Source organism: Tupaia chinensis, unplaced genomic scaffold, assembly GCF_000334495.1.
Source record: "Tupaia chinensis unplaced genomic scaffold, TupChi_1.0 Scaffold000532_1, whole genome shotgun sequence".
Lineage (NCBI taxonomy): Eukaryota > Metazoa > Chordata > Mammalia > Scandentia > Tupaiidae > Tupaia > Tupaia belangeri.
Genome location: NW_006160045.1, coordinates 9,992,624 through 10,004,615, shown reverse-complemented (window position 1 = coordinate 10,004,615; position 11,992 = coordinate 9,992,624). Strand labels below are relative to the sequence as shown.

General features: G+C 42.4%; 1 protein-coding gene and 1 pseudogene across 4 annotated transcripts in view; one reads left to right on the top strand and one right to left on the bottom strand.

Annotated features, from left to right (window-relative positions):
- Positions 1 to 312: 312 nt before the first annotated feature.
- NVL (nuclear VCP like) overlaps positions 313 to 11,992 on the bottom strand; it is a 133,538-nt gene continuing 121,858 nt past the window's right edge. Inside the window, exons 21-22 of one of the 4 annotated variants that reach the window (XM_014591116.2) lie at positions 7,016 to 7,086; positions 313 to 768 (exon numbers count right to left, since the gene is read on the bottom strand). In XM_014591116.2, the coding sequence (XP_014446602.1) occupies positions 724 to 768; positions 7,016 to 7,086 (116 nt within the window). In that variant the 3' untranslated portion in view covers positions 313 to 723. Of the gene's footprint in view, positions 769 to 7,015; positions 7,087 to 11,992 lie in introns of those variants that run through there. The other 3 variants (XM_006157272.3, XM_027775238.1, XR_003550843.1) reach the window with 3 other exon arrangements.
- On the top strand, positions 7,194 to 8,519 carry LOC102476936 (peroxiredoxin-1 pseudogene; annotated as a pseudogene).

The following is an 11,992-nucleotide window of genomic DNA, read 5'->3' as shown; positions in this document are numbered from 1 at the left end:
AAGGAGAAACACTGAGTAGAGCATCGTACTAATGTTAACTTCCTGATTTTCTTTTCTTTTTGTTTTAAGAGAGATTTTTGCTACAGGGCATGTGCACTTGGCAGACTGAGAGAGGCAGTAAGTGAGAGTGAGAAATCAGCCTCTGGGGGGATGGCCATGCCACAATCCCTTCTCCTCCATTCCCTTCTTGGGATCTTTGGCACGATGTATATGCATCTGGCATGAGTTTCAAGCCTATGGGTTCGTGACTCCAATCGCAGTCAGCCAGGTGGGACTCCAGTGTCTTAACCACACTACCCACTGCCCCCGAACTTCCTGATTTTGATGGTTGGCTGTGTAGGAGGATATCTGATGCGTAGGTAAAACACATGAAAGCATTAGGAAGTGATGTGGGTCTCAGGTTAGTCATTTATTATCAGATGGTGCAGGGGAAAAAAGTTCTTCATAACTCTTCTCTATGGTCAAGATTGTTCAAAATAAAAATTTTATTTGAAAAAAGTAATTTATTAAAGAAGTTAAAAAAGTTTTTCTCTTAAAAAAAGTAAATAGATCATTTTCATATGGGCTGGCCAGATGAATTTTCAGTGCCAATTTGGTCTCATAGTTGGAAAATAAATGCTTACATGAGACCACATGTGTATCAAGCTGAGTGGACATCTTAGACGTGTGGGCTTCTCTGCTGGCTAGATGTACAGAACTCCCCCACGGGGGTAGCTGGAGATGTCATCGGCACAGGGACTGCTGTAGAGCTTCATACATCACTTGATCCTGAGAAGAGGGAAGAAAACAGGTTATAGTTAGGCCAGCAAGTGGCATAGTGGTTAAGGGCGCTGGATTCCCACATGGCCAACCATGGTTTGAGTCCTGGATCTGGTGGCTTGCTTTCTCCCTTTTCCTTTCTCTGTCTCTCTCTGGTCAAATTAATAATTAGTAATCATAATCATAAATGGAATTGAATAAATAATGCTTTTTTAAAAAAGAAAGAAAACAGATTATAGCCTAATCACAGTGTGCTATAGGATGAATGGGGTCTCACTTAAACTCATAAGCTGAAGTCTTTTTTTTTTGAGATGTTTTTGCTATAGGGCGCATGCGCTCGCCAGATAGACAGAGACAGATAGAGAGACAGAAAGTGAGAAATCACCCCCCCAGGGGGATGGCCACACCACAATCCCTTCTCCTCCATTCTCCTCTCGGGATCTTGGGCACGCACGCACACGCGCCTGGTGTGAGTTTTAAGCCACCGGGTCTGGGACGCGAACCGTGGTCAACTACATGGGAATCCAGCGACATAGCCATTACGCTAGCTGCTGGTCCCATAAACTGAAGTCTTAAGACCCTGACCTCAGAATGCTACTGTATTTAGAGAAAGGGAGATAAACAACTCAAGTTTTTTTTTTTTTTTTTAAAGAGTAAAAGATGACAACATAAAAGAAGAAAGTTAAATGACCAAAGACCACGAAAATATGGAAAACGATTATATCACAGAAATGCAAATTTAAATTACAATGGGATACTATTTTACATTTAGTAGAATGGCTAAAACCAAAGACTGATGATAATCAAGTTTTTTTTTTTTTTTTGGAGAGGTTTTCTGCTATAGGGCGCATGCACTCGCCAGACAGACAGAGACAGACAGAGAGACAGAAAGCGAAAAATCACCCCCCAGGGGGGATGACCATGCCGCAATCCCTTCTCCTCCATTATCCTCTCAGGATCTTGGGCACACACGCACACGTGCCCGGTGTAAGTTTAAGCCACTGGGTCCAGGACTCGAACTGCAGTCGACTACATGGGAGTCCAGGGACACAGCCATTAAGCGAACTGCTGGTCCCTACAAGTTTTTTTTTTTGAAGAGGTTTTTGCTATAGGGCGCATGCGCTCACCAGACAGAGAGAGACAGAGAGATAGAAAAGGAGAAATCATCCCCCAGGGGGATGGCCATGCCACAATCCCTTCTCCTCTGTTTTCCTCCTGGGATCTTGGGCACGCACGCACACGGGCCCGGAGTAAGTTTTAAGCCACTGGGTCCGGGATGCCAACCGCGGTCGACCACGTGGGAGTCCAGCAACATAGCCATTACACTAACTGCTGGTCCCGATAATCAAGTATTGATGAAAAAGTAAAACAACTAGAACTCTAAAAATGAAAATAAAATACAAAATGCTATAGCCACTTTGGAAAACACGGTGTCTATTTCTTATAAAGTTGAATATACAACTACCATATGATCTGGCAATTCCTTTTCCAGTTATTTGCTTGGAAGAAATAAAACACACGTTCACACCAATATGTGTTTATACATGTAGGTGTGTGTACATAAAATGCCCAGAGCAGCTTTTTTCATAGAGGCGCACACGTGCACACGATCACCAAGAGAAAGGGGAAGCAAACTAAAGCATGCTCACGTGACGGCATACTACTTAGCAAGAGGGACCAAACCACTAAAAATAGAACATGGGTGAATCTCAAAACACTGTGAGCAGGCCACCAGGTGGTTAGAGTGCTGGACTCCCACATGGCTGATGCCAGGTGTGTATGTGCATGTGCCCAACATCCTAAAAGAAGGAATTGTGGTGTGGCCATCCCTCCCAGTAGGGTGATTTCCCATTTTCCTTCTCACTGTTTCCTTCTGTCTTTCTCTGTCTTTATCTGGTGAGCTCACACACCCTATGGCAAAAAACTAAAACAAACAAACAAAAAATGATCAGACTCCGCGGCACAGTCCAAATCATGCTAGACAGCAGTGTTGGAAGCCACATGGTTGACTGCTTCCCTGGTCCAATCAACCTGGAGCAAGCTGAGCAAGCAGGAGGTCTGGAGGAAGGGGATCGCTGGGCAACCAGACCCTGTGGGCAGTTCTCAGCCCTCAAGCACACATGAGATCTCTATCGCAAATTAAAACAACAAAACATTATGCTGAGCGAATAACCAAAATACAAATGAGTATATGCTTTATAATTTCATTTACATAAAGTTCTGGAACCGGCAAAATTAGAGTATGGTGACAGAAATCATTATAAGTGGTTACCTGAAATGAGTGTTGGGAAAGGATGACTAGAAATTAATGCAGGGAACTTTCTGAAGTGATGAAAATGTTCTGTATCTTTACTGTGATGCTGGTCACGTTTGTCAAGACTCATGTACACTTTAGCTTGTGCATTAAATTATAAATTGCAATTTAAAAAAGGTTAGAGGATTGGCACCAGCAGATGGCGTAATGGCTATGTTGCTGGACTCCCATGTAGTTAACTGCAATTCGAGTCCTGAACCTGATAGCTTAAACTCACGCTGGGTGCGTGTGCGTGCGTGCCCAAGATCCCGAGAGGAGAATGGAGGAGAAGGGATTGCGGTGTGGCCATTCCCCTCTGGGGAGTGATTTCTCGCTTTCTGTCTCTATGTCTCTCTCTGTCTGGAGAGCGCACGCGCCCTATAGCAAAAACATCTCCAAAAGAAAAAAAAAAGGTTAGAGGGTGAGAGTGGCAAATATGAAGTTATGCTAATATGTGTCCTAATACTTGAAAAATCTAAAAATCAGTCTTTAATTAAAAATTTTTTGTAAACAACTAAACCTCTAGGAGATACATTTTGATCAAAGTCAAAATGTGCTGATCAAAATTAAAATGGCTGGGGCTGGCAAGAGGTACGATGGTCAAAGATGCTAGACGCCCAGTGGCTGTCTGTGGTTCAAGTCCCAGATCTGGCAGATTGCTTTCTCTCTTTCCTTCTGTCTCTCTCTGATCAAATTAAAATAATAAGAAGAATAAATAAGTCAAATAAAATAATTAAAAAAAAGACAAAACAAAACTAAAATAGCCAATAATATTCATTACAAAACTCTTTTCTGACTTTAATAAGACTATTTTATTCAAAGATGTTCAGTAAAATAAAAACATTTTCTCTGGTGTACAAAAATGCCTGAGAGATTAGGGCAGAATATTATTTCTCCAAACCTGCTGAAAGACTCAGCTCAGTTCAGCAGATTCTTTCTTAACTCTAGCTGAAAAAGTTGTGTGCCTAAAATACCCTGCTAGTCCAAACACCTTGACCTTTCATTTATTTTGTTAAAAGCACTAGATGGTGGGACCAGCCAATGGTGTGTGATTCCATCACTGAACTCCTACATGGCCGACCACGGTGCAGGTCCTGGAACCAGTGGCTTGTGCATATGTGTATGCATGCCCAAAACCCCAGGAGGAGAATGGAAGAGAAGGGATTGCAGCATGGCCACCCCCTCCGGAGGTTTCTCATTTTCCTTCTCAGTGTCTCTGTCTCTCTCACGAACACGTGTGCCCTAAGGCAAAAACCTCTTAAAAAAAGTGTTAGACAGTTAGCTAACTTAGAACATGGAGTTCAAGACTGGTGGTACTGAAATAGCCACTCATTTCAAGCAACTGTTTTAGATGCTGACTTAGAGTTTTCGATCTGCAACCAAAATAAGAAATGTTGAATCTAGGGTAATAAACAGTTACTGACTTTTTTTTTTTTTTGGAGAGATTTTTTTTCACTGTAGGGCACGTGCGCTCGCCAGACAGACAGAGGGAGAGACATAGAGACAGAAAGCGAGAAATCACCCACCAGGGGGGATGGTCACGCCGCAATCCCTTCTCCTCCATTCTCCTCTCGGGATCTTGGGCACGCACGCACACGCGCCCGGCGTGAGTTTTTTAAGCCACCGGGTCCGGGACACGAACCGCGGTTGACTACGTGGGAGTCCAGCGACATAGCCATTACACTAACTGCTGGTTCCCCTGACTTCTTTATTTTTTTAAGGTTTTTGCCAAAAGGCATGTGCAGTCACTAGAGAGAGCCAGAGGGAAAGTGAGAAATCACCCTCCAGAGGAGGTGGCCAAGATGCAAACCCTTCTCTATTCTCCTGGGATTTCGGGCATGCATGCACACATGCCTGGTGTAATTTTCAAGCCACTTGGTGCGGGACTCAAACTGTGGTGGGCCATGTGGGAGTCTAATGCCCTAACCACCACACCACCTGCTGGCCCCAAGGGCTAATGATTGAGAGGCAGTTTTAACACAGTCAGTAAACAGGTCCTCACAGCTAAAGCATATGAAACTTCCAGGAGTCTGGAAACAGTGTGGTACCCATGTGAACAAAATTCACCATGACCGGTACCCAATTCAAATATTTCTTAGCATTGGATATATCTCTGCCAACTCACTCTGTAAGTGTCAGAATAACCTCCCTTCATCTAACGGCATCCATTTTACCCTCTACCTTCTACCTTGTGGTGAAGGTGTATTTTTACTCCCCTGAAATGTATGGGTAAGTCCATATGGCTTAGTTTGGGTACAGCCTAGTTTTTTATCTAGAAAGATTAAAAAAAAAATGAATTTGTCAAAAAGGATGGAGTAGGTCAAATGATACTTAAATGAGACTGATTCAATATGTTGAGACTGTAGGAATAAGACACAACAGGACTTTCTGAATAAGTAGCTGTTAGAGGACCTAGAACTGTTCTCCAATTTGTTTTTCTAAAAAAGAGCTATTTTATTTAACTTTATTTATTTATTTTAATATGACCAGAGAGGGGCAGAGTAAGAGAGTGAGAGAGAGAGAGAGAGAAAGTGAGAAAGCAAGCCACTAGGTCTAGAACTTGAACCGTGGTTGGCCATATGGGAGTCCAGCACCCTTAACCACCACACCACCCGCTAGCCCCCCGTTGTCCAATTTCTAAGAAACATGCAGAAATAAAATCTCTCAAGAACACCTTCACAAAGGCAATTGTTTTATTCGTTTTCAGGTTAAAATGTAACATGCAATTTCTTTCAGGAAGCATAAACAGTATATGAAACAATCTATAAAACAAGAGTTTCACGGCACAGCCACAGTGGCAAAGGTGGTGGGAGTGCTACTGTGTGATGCTGAAGACTCAGGGGGAGGCTCTGGGTTCACCTTCAAGGTCTGTCTTGGCATGTTGGGCATGCCCATGAGCATTTCTGTTGTTACCCTAGTTGGCTTCAGGGCTAGGGGACGACTATGGCATCAAGACCCTATTGAGGGTGCCTGTCTACCTCTTTTTCCTCTATCTCTTACAAAAGCAAGTAAATGAGTAAACTTAAAAAGTTTTCCAATTCATATTCTAGTATCATTTTTTTACATATATTATATGTTTTTAAAATTTTTGCTATAGCGTACATGTGCTTACCAGAGACAGACAGAGAGAAAGTACCCTTGAGGGGTACCACAGTCCCTTTTCTGCCATTCTTCTCTTGGGATTTTGGGCATACACACATACATGCCTGATGTGTTGCCCAATGTGTTTCTCAAGCTTTTGGTCCAGGACTCTAACTGTGAGGTTGGTCAAGTGGGATCCAGCTGCCTTAACCACCACACCACCAGCTGGCTTGCTCTACATCTTTTTTTGAGAGGTTTTGCTATAGGGTGTGTGCGCTTGCCAGAAAGACAGAGAGAGAGACAGAGAGCTAGAAAGTGAGAAATCACCACTCAGGGGGAATGGCCATGCCATAATCCCTTCTCCTCCATTCTCCTCTTGGGATCTTAGAAATGCGCATGCACACACACACACACACACACACACACACACACACACACGGCGAGAGTTTAAGCCACCAGGTCTGTGACTCGGACTGCGGTCAACTACATGGGAGTCCAGTGACATAGCCATTATGCCAACTGCTGGTCCCATGTATTTCTCTCTCTCTCTCTTTCTTCCTTCCTTCCTTCATTCCTTCCTTTCTTTCTTTTTGGAAATTTTTGGTATGGGGTACATGCACTCATCAGACAGACAGAGACAGACAGAAAGCAAGAAATCACTCCCTGAAAGGACAGCCACGTCTCAATTCTTCTCCTCCATTCTGCTTTCGGGATTTTGGGCACACATGTACACACGCCTGGCATGTTTCAAGATGACGGGTCCAAGACTTGAACTGTAGTCGACCAAGACTTGAACTGTAGTCGACCATGCAGGAGTCCAGTGCCTTAACCACTATGCCACCTGCTGGCCCCATGCTCTACATATCTTAAATCATTTCTTACCTTTTTGGATATAGATGGCTTTACTTTCTTGAAAGCTTCTTCAAAGTGTTTATGATTAACCTTGAGTTCACCTGTGGAGGATAAATATATACATCTCATTACAGTGTGCTGTGATTTGTAACTGAGCTTTTCTTTAAAGACGGCCAAGCCTTCAAAGGGAACATAGAGGAGATTAGTGATGACAGGCCATTGGAACAGTGTTCAATCCAGGTTTATTATGTTCATTAGAGTTTAACCTAGTACCACTTGAAGAGACCTATCATTGCAGCCAGCAGGTGGCATGGTGAAGGGTGCTAGATTCCCACATGGCCAACCACAGTTTGAGTCTCAGACCTGATGGCTTGCTTTCTCCCTTTCCCTTCCCTTCCTCTCTGGTCAAATCAAATAAATAAATTAAATAAATAAATAAATAATTCTTTTTTTTTTTTTTTTTTTTTTTAGAGTTTTTTTTGGGCGCGTGAGCTCACCAGACAGAGAGAGACATAGAGACAGAAAGCAAGAAATCACCCTGGGGGGATGGTCACGCCGCTATCCCTTCTCCTCCATTCTCCTCTCGGGATCTTGGGCACACACGCACATGTGCCCAGCGTGAGTTTTAAGCCATCAGGTCCGGGACGCGAACCACGGTTGATTACGTGGGAGTCCAGCGACATAGCCATTACGCTAACTGCTGGTTTCCAATAAATAATTCTTTAAAAAAAAAAAAGACCTATCATTTATAAACAGATAACTCTTAGTAGGCCCTCTTTGCATTGCTTAACAGTGCTCTTCATAAAGAAGAAACAGAACTGTTCTCACATATTGGGTTATGGGAAAACTTGTGATACATTTTCGCATAGAAAAACAGAAAAAAAGCCTATGTCCTCTTCCTGGCTGACCTTGGTTGTGTCCATCTCTGGGACTTCGAAGCTGTTGACAGCAAAATATTTTCAGAAAATGCCAAAATTGGGCACCTTGCTCCTAACTTCAAAGCCACAGCTGTTATGCCCCATGGTCAGTTCAAAGATATCAGCCTAACCAACTACAAAGGAAAATATGTTTTGTTTTTCTTTTACCCTCATGGCTTCACTTTTGTTTGCCCCATGGAGATCACTGCTTTCAGTGATAGGGCAGAAGAATAAAAAGACTCAACTGCCAAATGATTGGTGCTTCTGTGGATTCTCACTTCTGTGAACACACCCAAGAAGCAAGGAGAACTAGGACCCATGAACATTCCCTTGGTATCAGATTCCAAGTGCACCATTGCTCAGGATTATGGGGTCCTAAAGGCTGATGAAGGCATTTCCTTCAGAGGCCTTTCTATTACTGATGATAAGGGCATCCTTCGGCAGACCACAAGTGACTTCCCTGTTGGCCACTCTATGGATGAGACTCTGAGACTAGCTGAGGCCTTCTGGTTCACCGACAACCATGGGGAGGTATGCCTAGCTGGCTGGAAGCCTGGCAGTGATACCATCAAGCTCAATGTCCAAAAGAGCAAATATTTCTCCAAGCAGAAGTGAGCACTGGACCACTGTAGTGCTGGGCTGCAGTGGGCAGCCATGAGAACAAGACCTCTTTTGTATTTTTTTCAGCCAAGATGTGTGGGCCACGATAGACCTTTCCAATGTGGGTTAGGGAGGCCAACCACACTTTATTTTCATTGGTGGGAATGGCCTGAGTTGTATTGTGGAGCAGGTCATGTGATGTGTATGACGTACCACAGTGGGATACCAGCCCATTGATCTTTTTGTAGTTTCTATTAAACTTGAACCTGGGGACCACAGTTCGCGTCCCGGACCCGGTGGCTTAAAACTCATGCCGGGCGCGTGTGCGTGCGTGCCCAAGATCCCGAGAGGAGAACGAGGAGAAGGGATTGCGGCATGGCCATCCTCCCTGGTGGGGGTGATTTCTTGCTTTCTGTCTCTCTGTCTCTCTCTGTCTGTGTGGCAAGCACATGCACCCTATAGCAAAAACCTCTCAAAAAAACAAAAAACAAACAAACAAAAAACACAAAAACTTGAACCTGAGGGAAAAAAAAAAACAAACCCAGGAAAAATACATTATGACTTTCCTGACAACCCAATAATTTAACTAAATTTAACTGGTGGTGAAAAGCTGAATCCCACAGTATTTAAGAGTATATAATGAGATGATAGAGTTATAACATTACTTATCTATATACACACTCACACCACAGACATATACATATAAAACACCATTAACACTAGATTAGAGTCAAAATGCTTTATAAGGTTATGCCCTTATATAAGTGAAATAAAATAGCTACATGTTAAATGCGGTTTGATTTGTTAATATGACAATTTACATGATGAAAATTTATACTTAATAGTAAAAATTTTACACAGATAGTATATTTACCTAAAAATAAAACAAAATGTACTGCTGAACATATCAAATGAAGTTAATAGCATTATTGCCTTAGATTTCAACGTATACCAATAATAATACCAATAATATACCAATTCAATAATATACCAATGCAAAATCCCTAAAGAACAGATAGAAGTGAAAGCTGTAGCGACTTAAGAACGTTAGAATTTGGCTCTTTCCGCCATCTAGGAGCCTGTGGAGGCCTGCTGGGAACAGGACTTCTAAAAGGCAAGTATGTCTGGAAGGCTGTGGTCCAAGGCCATTTTTGCTGTCTATAAGTGGGGTCTCAGGAACCAAAGGGAGCACACAGCTCTTCCTAAAATTGAAGGTGTTTATGCACGAGATGAAACAGAATTCTATTTAGGCAAGAGGTGTGCTTATGTGTACAAAGCAAAAAACAACACAGTGACTCCTGGTGGCAAACCAAATAAAACCAGAGTAATCTGGGGAAAGGTTACCCGAGCCCATGGAAACAGTGGCATGGTTCGAGTCAAATTCCGAAGCAATTTTCCTGCTAAGGCCATTGGACATAGAATCCGTGTGATGCTGTACCCCTCAAGGATTTAAAATAATGAAATGTAAATGAATAAAAATGGATTTGTGTTGTAAAAAAAAAAAGTTAGAATTTGTTACATATGTCTCTAGACAACATTCAAACAAATTATTGTTTTTTTTACATTAAAATTTTAGTATATCTAGTTTTCTATGTAATCTTATATATCCTTTAATGCATTTAAAAACACTATCTGAGGAGGTCATGCACAAAATATTCTATTGTGATTATTTTTAATAGCCAGAGGGTGTGTGTGCTTGCCAGATGGAGACAGAGGAAGAGAGGGAGGGAGAAAGTGCCCCTCAATGGGGCATGGTCACGCCACAATCTCTTCTCTTCCATTACTCTAGCCTGATGGGATTTGGAGCAAGCTACCAGGGGCCAGAATTTGAATTGTGGCTAACCACATGGAATCTGGCTCCTTTAACCAGGGCCTGCCCCAAACAAAATGATTAATAGCAGCACCAATAAATGTACAGGGGTGTTATTTATACTTAGTGACCAAACATATACCAAGATAATGGTCAGGTTTAGCTCTCAGAAAACAGGGACCAGCAGGAGGCATGGTGGTTAAGGTGCTGGATACTCCCACATGGCCGACCATGGTTCGAGTCCCGGATCTAGTGGCTTGCTTTCCGACTTTCCCTCTTCTGTCTTTCTCTCTGTCTCTCTCTGGTCAAATTAAATGAATTAATAAATACAATTGAACAGATAATTCTTTAAAAAAATACACATAATTTTTTGGACAAAATAGTCTATTTTTGCTTGTTTTTATCAAATATTTTGAAAAGTAATTTAATGTAGCTTATAAAGAAAGAACTTCATTCAGACAACCAAATCATAAAATGAAACAACCAACAACCCCAAGGACTTCACAATGAGGATATCTGTGTGGACAAATCTAAGCTAAACATAAACTACTATCACTATTGACAAAATTTGGCTCTAAGCCTGGTGGAGCAGCTGGTAGGGAATGGAACTGCAGTGCCAGAAGCCACATGGCTGACTGTGGGTTCTGATCCCAGATCAGTTTGAAAACACATGCCAGGGGTATGCATGTATGGGGGTATGCATGTGCGTCTAAGATCCTGATGACCTGGAGAGCTGGGCAAATGGGATTGCAGTGCGATGAGACCCTGTTGAGGGTGCATATTTTCTTTCTCTCTCCCGCTCATATGTGAGCATGTACTGTCTATCACAAATAAATAAAGAAAAATCGGCTCTCTCCGTTATTTAGTAGCCAAAGAAAATTTTAAAAGGGGGGAAAAATTCAATACAGAAAAAGACTTTTTGTGGAAATCTACTGAAGAAAGATCAATACAGAGTTGAACTTCAGAAGAAACTGTAGGTTAGAGGACACTGTTTTCTTTAAGGACAGGTATTTGACAGTACTGCAAAGATACCCACAAACAGCAACTGTTCAAATCACTGTCACAGGAACCACGCAAAGAAAAAGCTATTTCTGTACTTGGTATGGTTGGAATGCAAGTCACAAATGAATCTTTTTTGGTGTATACACCCAAGAGTCAAGTCAAAGACACTGTTGAATGTGAAGGCCGGTACGAAGCTGCTGAAAGGGCCCCAAATGGTCTCATAATAAAATATATGGATTTTGTATTCTGGGGAAAAAAAATAGTCTCAATATATGGACAGTTAGTCCGATTTTTATGTTTGTGTGTTTTATACTCTTATTTGTTGTTCTTTACTTGGTTCCCATTACAGTTATTTATTTATTTTTACTTCAAGAAGGAGAAAGGGGGGACCAGCAGTTAGCGTAATGGCTATGTCGCTGGACTCCCATGTAGTCAACTGCGGTTCACGTCCTGGATCCGGTGGCTTAAAATTCACGCCGGGAGCATGTGCATGCGTGCCCAAGATCTCGAGAGGAGAATGGAGGAGAAGGGATTGCGGCGTGGCCATCCCTCCTGGGGGGTGATTTCTCGCTTTCTGTCTCTCTGTTTCTCTGTCTGAGCGCATGCGCCCTATAGCAAAAACCTCTCCAGAAAAAAAAAAAAATGGAGAAAGGGGACCAACCAGGGGGGGGGGAAGTT